The sequence below is a fragment of the Grammomys surdaster genome, unplaced genomic scaffold (genome assembly GCF_004785775.1).
Source record: "Grammomys surdaster isolate TR1022 unplaced genomic scaffold, NIH_TR_1.0 255, whole genome shotgun sequence".
Classification (NCBI taxonomy): Eukaryota; Metazoa; Chordata; class Mammalia; order Rodentia; family Muridae; genus Grammomys; species Grammomys surdaster.
In genome coordinates, this window is record NW_021604696.1 from 6296116 (window position 1) to 6315955 (window position 19840).

Consider the following 19840-nt stretch of genomic DNA (forward strand, 5'->3'; position numbering starts at 1 on the left):
GAGAGAGAGAGAGAGAGAGAGAGAGAGAGAGAGAGAGAACGGAAGGACAGACAGAAGGAGGAAGGAAGGGAGGGAAGGAGAGAAGGAGGAAAAGAAAGGATTATATTTAATATACTAAAGGAAAAAATGTAAACCCATCACATTTCACAATGATTTCTTGTGTATGACAAGAAAAAGAACAGACATGCACAGCACAGATTAGACAGCAGACATGGTGGTGGAAGCCTGTTATACCATCAATGGGGTGGCTGAGGCACAACATCTACTGTTCTAGGATGGTTTGGGCTGCATAAGCAAGCCTATGTTTAAAAAGAAAAAAGAGGGGCTGGAGAGATGGCTCAGTGGTTAAGAGCGTGGACTGCTCTTTCAAAGGTCCTGAGTTCAATTCCCATCATCCACATGGTGGCAGGAATAACTGTGACTTCACATCTTGATCCACAAGCAGTTACAGAGACAGCATCAACTGACAGCAACGTGGCAGCCTATAGAACGGACAAAGTCTTTACCAAGTATATAACCTTCTAGAGAGGAGAATCTAAAATATAGGAGAACTAAAAGAAACTTGACATCAAGAAAATAAATAACCCAATTTAAAAAGTGGTGCATGCCTTCAATCCTAGCACTCAGGAAGCAGACACAGGCAGATCTATGTGAGTTCAAGGCCAGCCTGGTCTACATAGTAAGTTCTTGAACCATAAAACAATATTAAAACAAACTATAAGAGGTGATTCTGACAGGAAATGTCCACATAGTTCCTTCTGGAGGACAAGCGTGGCTTTGACAGAGCACATGGAGGACTTCAAGGGCAGCAGCTGATGTCTGTCCTAGCCTGGGTAATCACTACACAGGTGATCACTTCACAGTGATCCACCACACAATCTGTCTGCTTTGAGTGGGCTTCTATACCTGTTTTGTCTTATAATATAGGATAGTTTTAAATATCCACATTTCCTTCATACAAATGTCTAGTTGATAGATACACATCTGGTTATCTAGTGTCCCTGTCTTTCAAGACCCTTGCACTGACACTTTGAAGCCTCTTTTTCTTTTGCCTTTCATGTATCCACAGAGTAAGCCAGATCACTTTATTATAATGGCTCTCTGATCCTAGATGTCTGGACTACATTCCCTCGGCATTGCCTGACACTTCCTATCTCTTGTAACCTCTGCTTTTACATCTGGAGGTTGTGACTGGATTCAGGTTCACTGTTTAGCAAGATTACATCTTCCAGACAGTCTTGCATAACAGTGACCTGGCCGTACTTCTTCATAAGACAGTGTCATTTCTTGTCATTTCTCACAGGAAAATAAGTGTAAATCATTCCTTAACATTTTTTATATCCAAGTCCAGCCCCAATGCAAGAAAAGTAAAATAAAATTTATATATGTGATTGGTGAGGAGATATGACTCAGGAATCAGATTTATTAATCTGCTAGCATGTCCAAGGCCCTGTGTGTTCCAACCAAAACCAGGGAGGGAAGGAAACATCTAAGATTTAAAGACTTTAATGATTTAAAAACATCAGTTTTGCTCATTATTTAAAAAATAAATCATTAATCCCAAAAAATGTCCAATAATCAACCAAATCACCATGGCGTGCCCCTACAAAAGGCTGTCCTCTGGACACACGATGTCATTTTACCTGCTGGAAGGCTTGAATTGAGGCTGAGTAGGAACGGAGAGAGAGACAAAACTTCAACAAATTCTGCTGCAGAGGCGACAGGAACTGAAACGCAGCTTTCAATATGGCGTCATAATAGGAATGATCAGTATCTGTTGAAGAAGCACAGCAACCGGAAGACGGGCGTGACTACGGATAAGCAAGGAGGACAGGCATGAAGCACAGGCCAGTGCTGTGAATGAAGGCACAGATGATGAACTGTTTCCAGTGTACCATCCAGTATACCACCGTGAACTTGTGTCAAGTGATGAGAATTCCCTGAGGCCCATAACACAGACAGACACTTCTTTCCTCACTCTGAGCTACGCTGCCTTCCTGGATTGCTGTTTCCCTACTCACCGAGATGGCCTAGTCCTGTGAAGAACTCAGCTGTGAGATGGCTCACTTAGGAAAGAAGACTTCTGTACTCTGCCTCCTCAGACCAGCCACATCACTGCTTGGATCCCAGAATATGCCTTTGCCTACCCCATCAATTATCAAAGTGCCTATTACTGACTTCGGACACCACAGACAGAGGCGAGGACGTCTATCTGTGCTCTGAAACACTAAGGGGCACAACAAGATTTATATCGATAGTGTCATAAAATCTGTCAGTGAGCACTGAAACAAAAAAGCTAGGCAAAGTTGTTTAGAAGAAAAAGACATCTGTGTGCTAATATGAATAAACCCTCCAATAAATGAAAAGCAGAGGTACAAAGCTTATTACATAGCAAGTAGTCGTTTGTGCCAAGACTATGACATAAAGATGTGTGTGTATACATGTGCATGTAAGTGTAGTGTAAAAAAAAACGCTTTAAATGGCTTTCAAAAGCAAGCAAAAAATACAAGAAACAGACACCTAAGTTTTTATATAGCTTTGACTGCAGTATGAACTATATGAGTTATCAAAAATAAAAACTTCACCTGGAAAAATACTGAGTTGGCATGTGAATGTGGTATACACACATGTACGTGTGCAGATACATTTATTATTAAGGAGACATGAACACACCTACACGTGTATGCAGGCCCAAAATCTATCCCAAGCATCTTCTTCAGTCTCTCTCTACTTACATGTTGAGGCAAGCTTTCTCCGTGACACTGGAACTTGACAGTTGCAGCTAAACCTACCAGCCAGCTTAACCCAGTGATCCCTTTCTCTGCCTCCTGGAGTGCTAAGATGACAGGTGGCTATCATGTCTGCCTGTCCCTGACAGGGTTCCAGGATCTGAACGCTGGCCTTCCTGCTCGCAAGGTGGTAAGTGCTTTAGCCACTGAGCTATCTCCCTAGCCCCAGTATTTATATTTTAAAAAGCAGAATATAAGAGGTTCCAAATCACATTAGCATCATCTTACATGGGGAAAAAAAACCAGAAATACCTCAAGTATTCACAGAAATTAATATCAGTCTTTGGAGGTAGAACTATGAATAATGAAACACTGAACGTGCTCTTATGAATTCTCATCCCTGTGACATTATCCAGAATATATGGCATTTACACTGAAATTTCATTTTAAATGTTATGACTTGAGGTTTTATTTAAAAATCCATACTGATAAATGTATAACATGAAGTCATAAAAGTAAAATATGTTTTTCAGATTAATTTATTGTTTTTAGTGATATGTTTCTCTGTGTGTTGGTACATGCACATGACTGCCCTCAGAACCAGAGGCATCAAATCTCCTTGGAGCTAGAGTTACAGGTAGCAGCAAGCCACTGGAAATGGGAACTGAGAATTAAACTCAAGTCATTTGAAAACCATGCACACTCATAACCACTGACCTGTGTCTCCAGCTCTGTGAAATAATCTGTTACAAACGAATCTAGTTCACTCTAACATGATTCTAACTCCTACATGACTACATGACTAAAACTTACAAATGCCTGAGCAAAATCTGTGCGTGTTCCTGTCAACGAAATTCAGATGGCCATTAAAATGCTATTTTAGCAAAAATGTAACTAAGAGCTCACTGGGTGACATCTTGTGGCATCTGATGGCCCCACTCTCATGTGCGTGGCCCATCCCTAACCAGAACACCATTAGGTAGTGCATGACTGTCTCCTCTATTAGCATCTTTGGCTAGCACTGTCTATAACCTATACTACATCTTTTATGTTAGAAATGTTCAAGAAAGCACACCATAAACTAAAACTGAGCAATGTAAGATACATCTTAATTTGACATCTTGACACCCCAGAATTCAGTGGCCAGCAGGCATATCGAAAAACATGCTTGGTGGCATTAACTTAATGGTAACGCACTTAACACAAATAGACCAGTTGTGTAATTAGTTCATACCAAAAGGAAGAATCAATCAGACAGATAAACTTAATACTAAATGATCTACAATAAAATGTATTTACATTAAGTATAGTCCCAAAGCACATTAACAGAAGAGCACAACAGAGCAAACACAATGGGAAGAAAGGAATCATTTGCAGTAACAATTACAAACTGTGTGCACACACAAAATGATTTGTGGCTACACACAATGGTGTCTGCCAATAGCCCCAGTTATTCAAGATGTTAAAGCAGTAGGACTGGGTAATCAGCCGGCTCACAAAGCAAGACCTCATCTCTTCAAAAGGGAAATAAATAATATGTTGGTCTACATCAGTAGGGGTTTGGGAATAGTTCAGTGGCAGAGCATAGGTTTCCCATCTACTAGGCTAAGATCAATCTTTTAACCATGACAACTCTAGTCATTAAAGAAAAAGTTTTCTATTAGCTGGCATGTTACAAGTATTATATACAGAAGACCATTTTCTTCCAACATTTCCCGAGACCACAAAGTCAAACAGGTATTTGTTTCAATTTTACCGTGTTGATCTGATGATCCAATGTTTTGACTGGCTTCTACAAAACTCCAAAATTTCTCTTGACTGTCTTCTGCTAAGAACTCACTGGGAGAAAAGCGGGAGATGTCAGCAATGAGACAATAAAATCTTTCAACACAAACTATATTACTAGAGAGAATAAAAGGAGACTTACATTCCCATATGTCTGTAGTTTGGCTTTTACACACACACACACTCACACTCACACTCACACACGTATATATATTATACATCTTTATGCATAATGTGAATTCTCTTAACGGAAAGTAAGCGTCATTATTTCCTTAGCTATTAGTAACAGCATAATAATGTGTCCACTCAGCAGCTACTTCTTTTTTTTTTTTTTTTAAGATTTATTTATTTTATTTATGAGTACACTGTCACTGCCTTCGGACACACCAGAAGAGGGCATCCAATCTCATTACGGATGGTTGTGAGCCACCATGTGGTTGCTGGGATTTGAACTCAGGACCTCTGGAAGAGCAGTCAGTCTTAACCGCTGAGCCATCTCTCCAGCCCCCTCAGCAGCTACTTCTTAAGAAAGCTGGAATAATAAAAATGCTATAATAATAGGGAAGCCCTAGTATACAAATGACGTGTGGAACCCATTAGCAGAACCCATCAGCCATGACAGCAGAATTAGGAACTGGCCATTCTAGTGCAGTTTCACTCACATCCTTTCTGGGAGATCTTACTAAGAGCAAACGTGTTAGCTAGAGGTTCTCCCACAGTGAACACGAACCCCAGAACGATTTCTTGGAGGATAAAGGCAGCATGCTAAGCTTTTAACATCTAAAAAACATATTTTCAAGATCACTGAATTTTAGTTTAAAATTAGTACACATCTAACAAAATCAAACCTAAGAACTTCTCTCTTATACCACTGCACTATTATCTTAAAATAATGGTCTTTCTGAATGCCCTTTCATCCAAGAGTCTAACGTTCCTGAAGTAAAATGCATGGCATGCCTGCATAAATGACTCACATAAACTGAGGATGGTCACTCTGAAGCCCAGTCCCAATGACCCAGTGAGGTGATCTCTCACTGTCTTGACACAAACTACAACCTAGACCTCAGCTTCCCTAGGGAGCCACAGGAAGGCCCACCCACTACTTGACAATGTTGGGGTGTACAACTCTCACTCTACTCCACAGCTAGCCACAGAAGTATGGGAGAGTAAGAAACAGTTCCTGGTAACGCACAGCTTCTCTAAAAATGGGTTTCAAGAACTGCCCATTATTACTAATAGGTTATTCAGTGCCTCCATGAGACTTAGTTTTCTAGGCTGTCTAATAACTGATATAAACAGACTGGCTTTAGAATAGCTTACACTCTAAGAAAACAGGCACTAAGAAGTCAGTCATAATATGCACATGACCAACTCATGGGCTAAGGAAAAAATGAAATACACAACAGTGGTAACAAAATAAGCACTCACTTGGGCTAAATACTTCTCACATAATCATAAACAAGCTTCTTGAAACACATTTTCTATCCAACTTCAAAGGTCTAAGATTGCCATAGTCTCACTAATACTACTAAAGCCACTGAAATAATCCAGAAGAGAACAGAAGGCATTATTACAAATAATGGAATCTTTTGTGTAGTACAATTAAATCTGCTTTGTCTTTTGTTCTGCTTTTTAGCTTTGCATTCCTATACCAGTGAGTATTTATGCTAGTAGAAGGATCTGTGGATTTACTAGAAAGCATTTCTTTCAGCTGGGAAGATGAGAATGGTACTCTTACTGCTCTCTGACACTGGGTATGCACCTTAGGGGCCCAACAATCTACGGAAGCACCTAGGAAAGCCACCTCCAGCCCTAATCATGGATAACATGAGTGATGTGCAAAGAATACATGCCATTTCTTTATTGACAAATACCTTTAAAACATAACACAAAGTTCTTCATCTGCAGAAAACTAAGAGAAAAAAAAAAAAAAAACAAAATCTCCATGTTTCCATTGCTATTGTGGAGACTGGGGTGAGTCTAACACAGGATGGAAGAGTAAGAAAGGCACTCATTAGGGTCTGTTCTCAGTACACTAGACACCCTTACTCGGGTGCAAATCCTCACAGCTACCCTGCTCAGAGCCAACCTGATCACAGCCACCCTAGTCACAGTCACCCTAGTCACACCTACCCTGATCACGGCCACCCTGCTCACACCCACCCTAATCACAGCCACCCTACTCACACTCACCCTGCTAACAGCCACCCTACTCACAGTCACCTAGTCACAGTTACCCTGATCACAGCCACCCTAGTCACAGTCACCCTGATCACAGCCACCCTGATCACAACCACATTCCAAATAAGCAAGCCGCTAGGAACTTGCTAAAGTCTTCATCTACAGAAAAAAATAAAAAGGGAGCTAGCTGGGCTTGGTAGCTCATGCCTATAATCCCAAAAATTGTCATTAGGAGACAGAGGCAGGAGGATCAAAAGTTTGAGGTTAGCCTAGTCTCAATATAGCAAGACTCTGTTCCTCACACACAGTGAGCAAGTGAGTGAGAGAGAGTGTATTCCTACAAGCAACCTGACTGTCTTCCAGAATCTGTAAATCTGGTGGTAATTTTATTTTCTTAGACTAGTAGTCAATATAAATTCAAGTAGATTTGATTTATAACTCATTAATAATTCTATCATTCTATATCCTTTGACCATTATAATATCTGACAATAAATGATTGTTGCTCTCAATTTTAACAATAACATTTATTTAAATATTTCAAACAGTAACTATAGCTGCTCAAAACATTCAAGAGTTTTACTTCAATTAAATGTATATTCATTTCATGGGTAATCACGGAGCTAAAATCCCTTCATAATCATCAGGCACAATCTAAAAATATACAGAGGGATGTTTTTGGTCCCTTAGGGCTAACAGAAAGAAAACAAGATCTGTAACAGCCACATGGCCTGGTACATCTTCATCCACAGGGAATCCATCATCAGAGACAGGAGGGAAGAATGGCGGCCTGAGTGAACCCTATAGGTAACTGCAGTGATTTCAAATACACGGAGCTCCTCTGGATCTGCCTACTAGGCCCATCACCTTGACCACCTGTTTGCCAACACCTCCTGGAGAAGGGGTCTGAAAGTAACAGCTCAAAATGGTAGATTGCCAGAGATACCCTGAAATGGGGAGATGTTGTAATAAGGAACCTGGTGAAGCAAACATGACAGCCTACATATTCAAAACTGTGATCAGAGAAACTGGGAAAAAAACTGAGGAATTAAAGCTGACAGTTTCAGACATGCTTTCTCAACTCTTGGGTATGTGTCATAAGATCCTTCTAGGGGTGGAGATGCAGCTCAAATGTTAGGAGTGCCTGCCTAACACAGCTGAAATCCTGGGTTCATTATCCCCAATATGAACACAAACCAGGCATGATAGCACACAGCTCTAATCCCAACACTGAATAGATGGAGGCATGAAGATCCCAAGTTCAAGGCCATTCTTGGCTACATAGTAAATCTGAGCCAAGTTTGCCATACACGAGACCCTGGTCTTTAAAGACAAAAGAAAACAAAAACCCAAGAATTTTTTTTTTAAATCACTTATACTTTTCCAATTTAAGACTTAATTATTTTATATAATTAATCTATAGCCTGTTTGTTTGTTTGTTTGTTTGTGACAGAGGATCACTATGTCTAGCCTCAAACACACAATTCTCCTACCTTAGCCCCTCTGTGTGTTGGATGTAGAGGTGTACACCATCATTTGTGACTATAAATATCTTTGGATGAGGGTGCAGGTGGGGCAGCACTGAGGACTGAACAAAGGCTCACATCTGGCAGACAAGCAAGCATCCCACTGCTGAGTTACATTCCCAACCTCTCTCTCACTGCTATGCTGCTGGGTGATGCTGATGTCTTCAGATAGTGTCTGCATAACTTACCCATCTGTCTTAGTCAGGGTTTCTATTCCTGCACAAACATCATGACCAAGAAGCAAGTTGGGGAGGAAAGGATTTACTCAGCTTACATTTCCACATTGCTGTTCATCACCAAAGGAGGTCAGGACAGGAACTCACACAGGGTAGGCTTGCTCAGCTTGCTTTCTTATAGAACCCAGGACTGCCAGCCCAGGGATGGCACCACCCACAATGGGCCCTCCCACCCTTGATCTCTAATTGAGAAAACCCCTTACAGCTGGATCTCATGGAGGCAATTCCTCAAGGGAGGCTCCTTTCCCTGTGATAACTCCAGCCTGTGTCAAGTTGACACACAAAACCAGCTAGTACACCATCCTTCCATCTTAGCTACTACTGCTACAGATATGTCACCATTCCCAGCTTTAAAGGACTTTTTGTGTATCACAGGCTAATTTTGAACTCTCTATAGATCAAAGGATAACCCTGAACCCTGATCCTCCTGCCTCAACCTCTCAAGTGCTGGGATTACAGGCATATGATCATTACCCTATTGGTTTATGTAGTGTCAAGGACCAATACAGTTATACAAGGGAATATTATGTGGTATGAAAAACACTTTACATGTGTATATATGCTGAAATAAATTAGTAAAATCTGGCTTACTACAAAAATAGTAATAGTAATAATAATAATACCTCTAAACTTAAGAAAGTGTCCAGATTTGGAAGATTACAAAATAGAACAGGAGCATCTTCAAACAAGAAGACTTGGGTTCTTCAGCTCCTTCCTCGTCCCCCCCCATTCTCCTATCCAGGGTCTTGTTCTTATTGCAATGTCTCTAAATCTGCCTGTGCAGCTGACATGTATGTTCCATGTACATACATACATACATACATACATACATGTATGTTCCGTGTACAGAGCACAGTGGGCATTGTTAGGGACATTTAGCATATGCAAATGAACAGAATATCCATTTACTGCAGAGCCTAGGTCTACAGTATTCTGTCATAAGAAGAGAATACCTCCTTACCTGGCTTCCAGCAGCAGTGGAGCAGAAAACCACTTTGTGGTAAGAGAGGTGGTAATGGCTTTTGAATTGGCTTCTGCTAAGGAACACAGGCACAGTAAGGCCACTGCAATCAGGAGTCCCATGTTGTAACAGAGCCCTACAGAGGGAAAAAGAAGAGAAGGTATTGTTCAAATTCCTCAAGGAAGCACAAAATATTAATACTTAGGGACACAAGATAATGGTGAAGGAACAGAAACAAATACTCCTGACACCAATAGTACTTTTAACACCATGATGGCCTGCACCAAGGAAAGTCAGAAAGTAAGGGAGTTAAAGCTGGCTGGTCAGCTACAGGCTTTCCTACAAGAGTACCACTTCCCTTCCTGAAGGGTGATGCTGGTCACACAGCAGCCTACATGCAACCTCATAAAGTCTGAGGGTAAACACCGCTAGGACAGACAGTCTAAGTGACTAGTAGTAATGGAGGCTGAATCATACTCTCCAGGGGAGGGGTGTGGGGTATGGTGTTACAGTCATAACCCCGCTACCTCAGAATGGGAATGGACTTGGAGACAGAGTGTTTACAAGGCAATGACACTTTGGTCATCAGGACAGTAATCCAGTACCACTAGTGTTAAGAGAGGGAGAAACGTGAACAGACTCAGAGAGAGTACCTGTAAGCAGAGAAGCAAGCACTGGAACTACACCACAAGTCAAGGCATATCTGGGGCTCTGATGCTACTAGAGACTGAAAGAGGCAAACAAAAGTCCTCCCTCGTAGTTTGGGGGGAATATGGTGTTACCACACCTCAACTGATGACTTGGACTGAAAAAAACAAAAGACAACGAAATCTGCTGTCAGAAGCCACTCAGTTTAAGGCTCAGTTTCCTTAGCTCTAGGAAACAATGGCGTGCATTTCAAAAGTAACAACTCAAAGACTGGATCTGCTATCTGCCAAGAGTGCAGTAGTTTCTCATGCCATCTGCTCTCATCTACAAAGGAGGGAATCCAAGTTCCTTGGGAAGGGGCACAGTACCTCCCATCAGCAGCCTCTCCAAGCAAACTGACATCTGCATCCAGACAGCATCCAGACCACTGCACAAGACGTCTCCAGTCTTTGAGTGATGTCATGATAGAAACCTGCCTATTGAACTTCCTAAATCAGACACCACAGAGCTATAACAGAGGTCAGCATCCACAGCAACTGTGGCTCAGGGGTGAAACCCTTGCCTACTCCAGCATGATGCTCAGTGGTTAAAAGCACTGACTGCTCTTCCAGAGGTCCTGAGTTCAATTCCCAGCAACCACATGGTGGCTCACAGATGCCATCCATCTTCTACTGTGTCTGAACACAGCTACAGTGTACTCATACACATAATAAATATTTTTTAAAAAGCATCCTTTATACAATGTACAAAAAGACTAAAAAATAATTGAAATAAAACATAGAAATACAAAGTATTTCTTTTAGAAGAGTGTTCAAAGCTGGGCAGTGGTGGCGCACACCTTTAATCCCAGCACTTGGGAGGCAAAAGCAGGCGGACTTCTGAGTTTGAGGCCAGCCTGGTCGACAGAGTGAGTTCCAGGACAGCCAGGGCTACACAGAGAAACCTTGTCTCGAAAAACCAAAAAAAAAAAAAAAAAAAAGTGTTCAAGCCCAGACACCGTCTCTAAAAATAAACAAAAAAACAAACAAACAAACACTGAACACTCCATGTGTTAATAAAGCACTCAGTCCTAAATGGGACATCTTTATCAAATCCTCTCCTCAGGTCAGGGTCAGGGAGCTTGGTAGAGATTGTAAGAGCCAGAGGTGATGGATAACACCATAGAAAGTGTCCCGAGACAAAGCAGGATGGATGCATGTATGAACTCACAGAGACAAGAGCAGCACACATGTGGCCTGTACAGGTTCAGCACCAAGAGGGGGCAGAAGACACAGGCTCCCATCCCTAACCATGAAGCTACCTGCACCTGACAGCTACTTGCAAGGAAAAATGGAGCCTAACTGGGTATATTAGCCACCCCAGGGCAGGCCCCACGCCCAGCAGTAAATGGCCAACGCAATACAAACTCAACTGTATTTATGTAGATTGCTTGTTTGTTTGTTTGTTTGTTTGTTTCAAATTGCTTTATTTGGGTCATTTTTGTCTTACTGGTCTTTTACTTGTATAATTTGGTTTCCATTTTCTTTCATTTTTAGGTTTTGTGTGTTGAGGGTGGTGAATGCTTCTTGCTTTAAGAGTGGGTTATTTGATTGTTTATTTGTTTTTTAAAGAGAGAAAAAAAAAAAAAAGGCATGGAGATGGGTGGGTAGGAAGGTAGGGAGAATTTGGGAGGAGCTGGGGGAGAAGAAAAGAATAATCAGAATATACTGTAGGGCCAGGTGGTGGTGGCACACGCCTTTAATCCCAGCACTTGGGAGGCAGAGACAGGCGGATTTCTGAGTTCAAGGCTAGCCTGGTCTACAGAGTGAGTTCCAGGACAGCCAGGGCTACACAGAGAAACCCTGTCTCGAGAAAAAAAAAGAGAGAGAGAGAGAGAAAAAAGAGAAAAAGAAAAAAAAGAATATACTGTAGGAAAAAAATATTTTTGAAAAAAAGAGGAAAGAACATGGCTACAGTTCATATAAGGCCCAACCTCGAATTACAGCACAGAGCTAAAATGATAAAGAGAGGCTGGGCGTGCTATATGGGCAGACAGGCAGATTGGGGAACAGAGGCCCTGACACAAAATGACAAAGTTACAAAAAGCCAAAGACATATACTGGGGAAAAGAGCACAGCACTGGAACCCTGCATTTCTACCTGCAGAAGATGACATCAGATTACCTTTCATCTTGTACAAAAACCATTCAACAGGAGTTAAGGACCTTAATTTAAAACCTGAAACTTCAGAACTGCAGAGATGGCCCAGTAAGCTGGTGAGAGCACTGGATGCTCTTCCAGTGGTCCTGAGTTCAACCATATGGTGGCTTACAGCCATCTGTAATGGGATCTGATGCCTTCTTCTGGTGCACACTAATAAATAAAAATGTAAAATTAATTAATTAATTAATTAAAAACAATGTAAATAAAGCCTGAAACTCCTAGAAGAAAACAGGGGATACTGTTTGACACTGGGATAGGCAAGAGCTTTTTTAATAGAAAACCAATAGCACAGAAACTAACCCCAAGTATTGGACGAGACAATACTTAATTAAGACTTTCTGTACAGCAATGGGAACAACCAACAGAGCAACCAGCTCACAGAATGGGAGACCGTCTCAGCCATGCTTCAGACAGAACGGGAGACCGTCTCGGCTATGCTTCAGACAGAATGGAAGACCATCTGTCTTGCCTATGCTTCAGGCAAGGGAAGAATAGCTAGACTTTACAAAGAACTGCAGAAATTCAGGAGCAAAGAATTAAAACTGCCAATCAACAAATAGGCAAATAAAATGAATAGACAGTTTTCAAAAGAAGAAACGCAAATGGCCAATAAGTCTTTCTAAAAGTGTACAATATCACTACCCACCAGCCAAATTAAAACTCCTTTAAGGTAATGCTGCACCCCATTCAGGATGACTGTCAGCAGCCAAACTGACAACCAATGCTGCAGAGATGTGGAGAGAGAGAGGAATTCTTATTCCCTGTTGGTGAGGACACAAATTAATACAGCCATTGTGGAAATCACACTGGAGATTTCCCAATAAATTAAAACCAGAGCTACCATATGACCTAGCTACTTCATTACTAGGTAGATATCCAGAAAAAACCCACACCCTGGAATAGAGATGTGTGTGCCTCTATGTGTACTGCTGCTACATTCAATATAGCAAAGAATTAGAATCAACCTAGTTGTCCATCAATACATGGAAAACAAAATTTACACACACACACACACACACACACACACACACACAAATACTATTCAGCTCTAAAGAAAAACAATCAAATTTTCAGGAAAATAGATGTACTCAAATGTATAATATTAACTAAGGTCACTGGGCAGTGGTGGCGCACGCCTTTAATCCCAGCACTTGGGAGGCAGAGGCAGGCGGGTTTCTGAGTTCCAGGCCAGCCTGGTCTACAGAATGAGTACCAGGACAGCCAGGGCTATACAGAGAAACCCTGTCTCGAAAAACAAAAACAAAAAACAACAACAAAAAACAAACAAACAAAAAAAAAAAAACCTAAGGTCACAGAATCAGACAGAAAAAAAAAAAACAACCCGGCATTGTCTCCCTAATATGAAAAGCCCAGCCGGGCTGTGGTGGCGCACACCTTTAATCCCAGCACTTGGGAGGCAGAGGCAGGCGGATTTCTGAGTTTGAGGCCAGCCTGGTCTACAGAGTGAGTTCCAGGACAGCCAGGGCTACACAGAGAAACCCTGTCTTGAAAAACCAAAAAAGAAAAGAAAAGCCCAGCCAAAACCTAGAGTATATCTGTAAACAAATGCATGTGTGGGTGTAGTGTAACAGTAGGCAAAGAACAAGGAAGGCTAAGCTTTGGGATGAGATGGAAATCAATGCCAGGACAGGCAGAGCTGTGAAGTGGACAGGAAGGTCCAAGAGCCTCACATGCAGCCTGCTTCCTGGTCTCTCTACACAATGACCAAAGGACCAAAGATTTGGAGGGGAGCAGCCATGTCTACTTTGTTACACAGCATGACACTTGGCACATCAGTAGTTGGTCCACAGATGTGCTGTACAAAGGAAGCACCACCATCCCCATCTGAGAAATAAGACAAGGAAAGCCCAGAGCAGTTTACCTTGGAGATGCTAGGAACTAAGTGGCTCCCCTTGGATGAGACATTTCCCCCCTTCCTCTCGAGACAGTTTCTCGTGGCTGAGTACCCCAGGCCAGGCCTAGACAGACTGTTTTCTCTCATGGAGCACCAGCTCTGACTGTAGTCCCCAGCATGTCTCTTCCACGGGGAGTCGTCCTAGAATGAGGTTCAGGGAAGCACAGGGTTCGCTTCTAGCTCAAGAAATCTTTCCTGGGACCATGTGGACGGTTACTCTGGCCAGTGGGGGATGGGGAAGCTTACCAGTTCTAGGCTAGACTAGTGAGCGTGGGACCTGCAGACGTCCGCTAGAGTCACAGCAATTCCCCCATTTTGGTTTAATTGAAAAAGAAAGATTAGAAAGAGGTATGGGGTTGAGCAGGTTTCATGGCTAAGAGAACCTGGAGTGGGGAACAGGCAGAACACATGGAAAGGAATATAATGAAGGTAGACAAATGCACAAACATAGGGAATTTCTTTCCAGTTACCAGACTGCTAGCCAGTTGTGGTGGCGCATGCCGGTAGGGTTTGCTGAAGGAGGCAGAGGCAGTAGGATCACGAGCTCTAGGCTAGGCTAGTGAGAGTGGAACCTGCAGACGTTCACTAGAGTCACAGCAAGCACATCACTGTGCCTTACAATGTTAGTAGCCTACAGTGTGGTGCTATCCATTTCCTATCCATTTTAGGGGAAGTGATGGTATATTCTCTGCAGACTCAAACTGAGCAAACCACATTCTCTCAAGAACAAAGGTAGGTTCAGGTTTTTCTGAGTCAGATGTAGTGAATGTATTTGGTCCCAGCACTAGGGAGGCAGAGACAGGTGGATCTGAATGTGAAGCCAGCCCGTTCTATAAAGTGACTCCCAGAACAGTTAGGGCTATGGTAGAGAGTCCCTGAATCGAACCCCTCCCCAGAGAGAAGTTTTTGAGTTCTTTTGTTTTTTATGAGCATGTCTTTGGAAGGAACTATGTCAATCTGAAGGAAGTAGGGCTAAAACTGGCACGGGGCAATCCACCCAACCACCCTGACAGGTTCACACTTAGACTGACTTCTGGGGCTAAACATGAGATCCACAGGTGCAGGGTGTTTTGCCTGTCATGGGCATCATGTCTAGGATGAAGCCTGGAAGACAGGCGGTACTAACAATGGAATAGACACTGGGTCATTCATGGACGGATTAAGAAAACAACAGAGAATCAGTGCAGGCCAAGAGTCACTATGATCTACAAAGGCCAGGACCACTCGGCTAGTGCACAGGAGCGCTTGGAGGGGTGTGACAGTACACAGGGCAGGGGAGGAAACAGAAGGAAGCCACTGACACCATGGCTTCTGGCTTCTGGGAGACATTTCAAGGAGAAACAGCTAGAAGGCATTGGGGGCAGGTATCTTAAGAGGACCAATAGGAAAAAGAAGAGGACCCAGGGGACCTATAAAATACCCAAGCCAGCAGCAACAGAGCCAACTTCAGCCTTAGGACCTCTCCCATCCCAAAGGAATAAAGTGGTTATTGTGACTTTCCTCCAGACTTGGTCACTTAATGTCAGACATTGAACCTGAAAATCCCCGTGACAACAGACATTCTTGTTGTACTCTAAGATCTCTATGAATTCAAAGATAGCCTGGACTACATGGTAAGTTCCAAGACCAGCCAAGGATACTTGGTAATACCCTGTCTCAAATACATTGCTTTAAAAGTAATTTAATAAAGTAGAGAGTAAGGAAGACTAGATAGATAGATAGTTAGATAGATAGATAGATAGATAGATAGATAGATTTCTAAGAATACTTTCATTTTAAAGGTTTTTTTTAGATGTGTATTGGTGTTTTACCTGCCTATAGATATGTGTGCCCCATTTGTACCTGAAGCCTGTGGAGGCCAAAATTGGGTATCAGGTCCCCCCAAAACTGAAGTTATGGACAGTTGTGAGCTGACATGTAGATGCTAGGAATCAAGGATAGATCTTCAGGAAGAGCAGCTAGTGCTCTTAACCACTGAGCCATCTCTCCAGCCCCATGAGGAAGACTGTCAACAATGACCTCAGGCCTCCACACACCCATGAATACACCTCCCAAACACAAGAAAAAGCACAAAAAAAAAAAAAGATTAAGATTGTAAAAAGGATATAAGTGAGAAGCTACATACTGAGAGGTACTCTTACAATATTTTAAAGGCTTATTATTTTTACTAACATGTCTGTACATAAGGCTGAGTGAATTTATATACACCACATACGTGTAGGTACCGAAATAGGCTGGAGAGCATTGGATCTCCTGGAACTAGAGTTTTGGGGATTGTAAACTGTCTGTTGTAGGTGCAGAGAACAGAACTCAGGTCCCCTGCCAGACAGTAAACGCCCTTTCTCAACAGCTCCACTGTGTCTCCTGCCCTACCTTGCAGTGTTTTACAGAGAAAGTATACACCCTTGACACGTCAACACCACTGCAGATGGGAACAAGATGAAAGCTACACAGTGAAGAGCAGCTTTGCAAATCTGACCCCACACTCCACCACATAAGTGATACTGGAAGAAAAACTTGTCTAGAGAAACAGGGAAGACCCTCGCTGAAAAATTTGTCTGAGAATGCTTTCCTTCACTATATAAGTTCCACCGGCATTCTGACCCTGGTGGTCCTTTCGTGCTACTTATGTAGATATATATTCTAAGGGGACAACAACTGAAAAGGGCAATGCTACCCAGCATGGCGGACAGCAACCATCTGTGAGCTCCTAGTGCATTTAAACTAAAGGTCACTGGCTGATCCACAATAAAATATTAAAGACTGTAAGTGACAGGTGTGTGTAGCGAATGCTTTCACTCTCTGGAAAGCAGAGCAAGCACCATGATTCTTACCACCAAACTCCTTTCTCTTTCAAAACAGGTTCTTGTCAGGACCTATGCTGCCCTCTATCTTGCTATGCAACTGGGGACAACCTTGAAGTCCAAATCCTACTCTCTCTACCTCCCTCCCAAGGACCAGGGTTACAGGAGGGCACCACCACAGACACAGTTGCTTCGTCTCTCTTAGTTTTTAAACTAAAGACAAGTTAAAGAACTCTTAAAAAGAAAACGAAAAATCCGCAACTGCAAGTCTACAGACTGAGTTCCAACCTGTGCATGTAGCAAACAAAAATAACAGGAAACATCCGATCCAAGTGAGAAGAAATTAGCTAAACTTGACACATTCATTCTTCATAGCTCTTCTCTGTGGAGCATACATTAGATTTCCACTCCAAGGAGTTACTATTCATCTGAATGCAAAGGACTGGATTCCAGCAGAGACCTTCTCAACTGAAATCTCTCCACAGCTCCATCTATTCCCCTCTAGTTAAATGTGCACTAAAATACCCTGCTACTGTACAAAGTACGGTTTACCTCCTTTAAGAAAGTTTTAGATCAAGGAGATGACTCAATGGATAAAGGCACTTGGTACAAAGTCTGATTAACTTGAGTTCAATCACCAGACCCCACAGTGGAAGGAGAGAATTCTCTCCTAAAGTTGTCCTCTGATCTCTACATGACTTATATATTCTATAGATAGATAGACAGACAGGCAGATAGACAAGACAGATCTGTGTCTCTATGTCTAGATATCTCTCCCTTTCCTTGCCTCAAGAAAGCAAAGAAGAAAGTTCTAGCAAGATGGCTCTGTGGGTAAAGGCTCTTGCCATGCAATCCTGGTGACCTGAGTTTGATTCTTGAAACCTACCAAGAGGTAGATGGAGAAAACTAACTCCATTAAGTTGTCCTGCACACACAGAACAAAATCTAAGTAAACAAAATTATTTTTTTTTAATTTAAGAAAGAAAGTTTCAGCTAAGTTTACCAAAAGCAAGTCAAGTGGAAAGGCTACAATCTGCTCTGGTTTTGTAGTGTTAACTAGCTCTTTAAAATGTCACCAAGCAGGTCCAGTGGTGGCCTGTCAGGCCTCTAGTCCTAAGGCTAGCCTGGGATTCTGAGACCCTTTCTCCAAAGGAGTAGGGGAAGCAAACAGATATGAATGTGTCTGCATGTGTTTGCCAGTGTACAAGGTATTCCTAGGAAATAAAGACGTTTACGCTACAACAGGCTTGCAAGTGCACGGATGTTTCTCCAAGGCACGGCAAGGGTAAGATCACAGGTCTCAGAACAAACAAAACATGCTCTCCATCTCGAACCTGGCAACAAATACTAAACAAGAGAGATTTCAGCCCAGCAGCAAGAAGAGCTCACGACCATAACGTATTCGAGGATGCACGCAGATCACAAGCTAAAAGTGAAGCGAACCGTCCAATTTCACGCCAAGAGATCTTATCACCCACAGATGCATCACCTGAAAACAGAAACCTATAAAAACACCAACTTGTTCTCTAGAGTCATGCAAAATACTGGCTCTCAACCTACTTAGGGTCAGACTTGGCCTAAAGTCCTAGGAGCACTTCCTCCTCCTACACTTCAAACGGGGTCAGGACTGCTGGAGTGAGCCAACCGCCCCTCGCAAAGAACAGAAGACCGCTGGGGACAACTTGAGGCGCTCGCGGAGAGAACACTGGAAGGGAAACCGAGTCAGAGTACAGGAGGAAGCCCAAGGTGACTCGGACTCACGGTCGCCTCCCGCGCTGGCCCCTCTCCTGTTTCCGAGGCCTCCCCACGCCACCCTGGTACCTGTCACCCGCCGCGTAGCCGCGGCACCCGCAGCGTTCGCAGCCCCCGGGCTGCACATGCCTGGACTGCGCTTCGTCCACTCTGGTGTCTGCAACGACGCCTGAGCAGGGCGGGGCAGCGGCGATCGCCGGGAAGGCTGCGCCAGTGAGAAGCCGACACGCGCCTTTCCCGCCGCTCCTCACAAGCCGGTTTCTCAAAGCAATAACCCAGTTGCCAGCTGCCCCTGCACTTCCGCTTCCTAGAGGCGAAAGCAAGACGACTTCCGGCTATCGAGTGCTGGCAGGCGTTTGCCAGAGAGTCCTACGGCGGCCATGTTGCCGGCATAAGCCCCGCCCCTCTTTCCGGCTCCTCCCCTCTCCTGGTAGATCCGGATGGCCTCCTGTATTTAAGATACTAGAAGACCTAGTCCAAGTGGGCGAGCCTCAAAGCTGCGCCCAAAGGTGCTGGCAAGTAGTTATTTCAACCTTTTTCTCCCTGTTTTTATGATTTATTCCTCTCAAGTTAAATAAACGTACTCTGTTAAGACACAAAAAGCAGAAGGATCTCTGTGAGTTCAAGAACCTATCTCAAAAGGAAGAAAAAGTTATAAATTTGTTTTAGGGTATGTGATGTTGGTAAATGCAGAGAACCATAATTGTTCAAACTGGCTGAGACTATGTGATCTCAGCTCTGAATAAAACACCTATATCACCACCTCCAAGACCCAAGCAGCATCAGGGAAAGAGAAAGCAAAAAAGACAGGTAAAGGTTCTTGCTGCTAAGCTGGAAACCTAAGCTCAATTCCCAGAATACATCAAAAAAAGCCAGGCACGGGCTGGGGAGATAACTCAGTGGGTAAAGTATTTGGTGCCCAGCTGTGAAGACTACAATTCAGATCTCCAAGACCCTCATAAAAATTGTAATAGCCGCCTGTAATCCCAGCTCTCAGGAGGCAGAGACAATTCCTCTGACAAGGTGGCTAACTAGACTAGCCAGAATTCTTGAGCTCAAGAATCCTACCTCAATAAATATGGAGAATACAAAGTGTCAATTGA

General features: G+C 42.9%; 1 protein-coding gene across 3 annotated transcripts in view; it reads right to left on the minus strand.

The window, feature by feature from the left end:
• Uggt1 (UDP-glucose glycoprotein glucosyltransferase 1) overlaps nt 1-18935 on the minus strand; it is a 98712-nt gene extending 79777 nt beyond the window's left edge. For 2 of the 3 annotated variants that reach the window (XM_028775358.1, XM_028775357.1), the window contains exons 1-4: nt 18807-18935; nt 9418-9553; nt 4486-4568; nt 1644-1774 (exon numbers count right to left, since the gene is read on the minus strand). In XM_028775358.1, coding sequence (XP_028631191.1) covers nt 1644-1774; nt 4486-4568; nt 9418-9553; nt 18807-18864 — 408 coding nt within the window. In that variant the 5' untranslated portion in view covers nt 18865-18935. Of the gene's footprint in view, nt 1-1643; nt 1775-4485; nt 4569-9417; nt 9554-10070; nt 10121-18806 lie in introns of those variants that run through there. The other variant, XM_028775359.1, reaches the window with a different exon arrangement.
• Between the last annotated feature and the right edge of the window lie 905 nt (nt 18936-19840).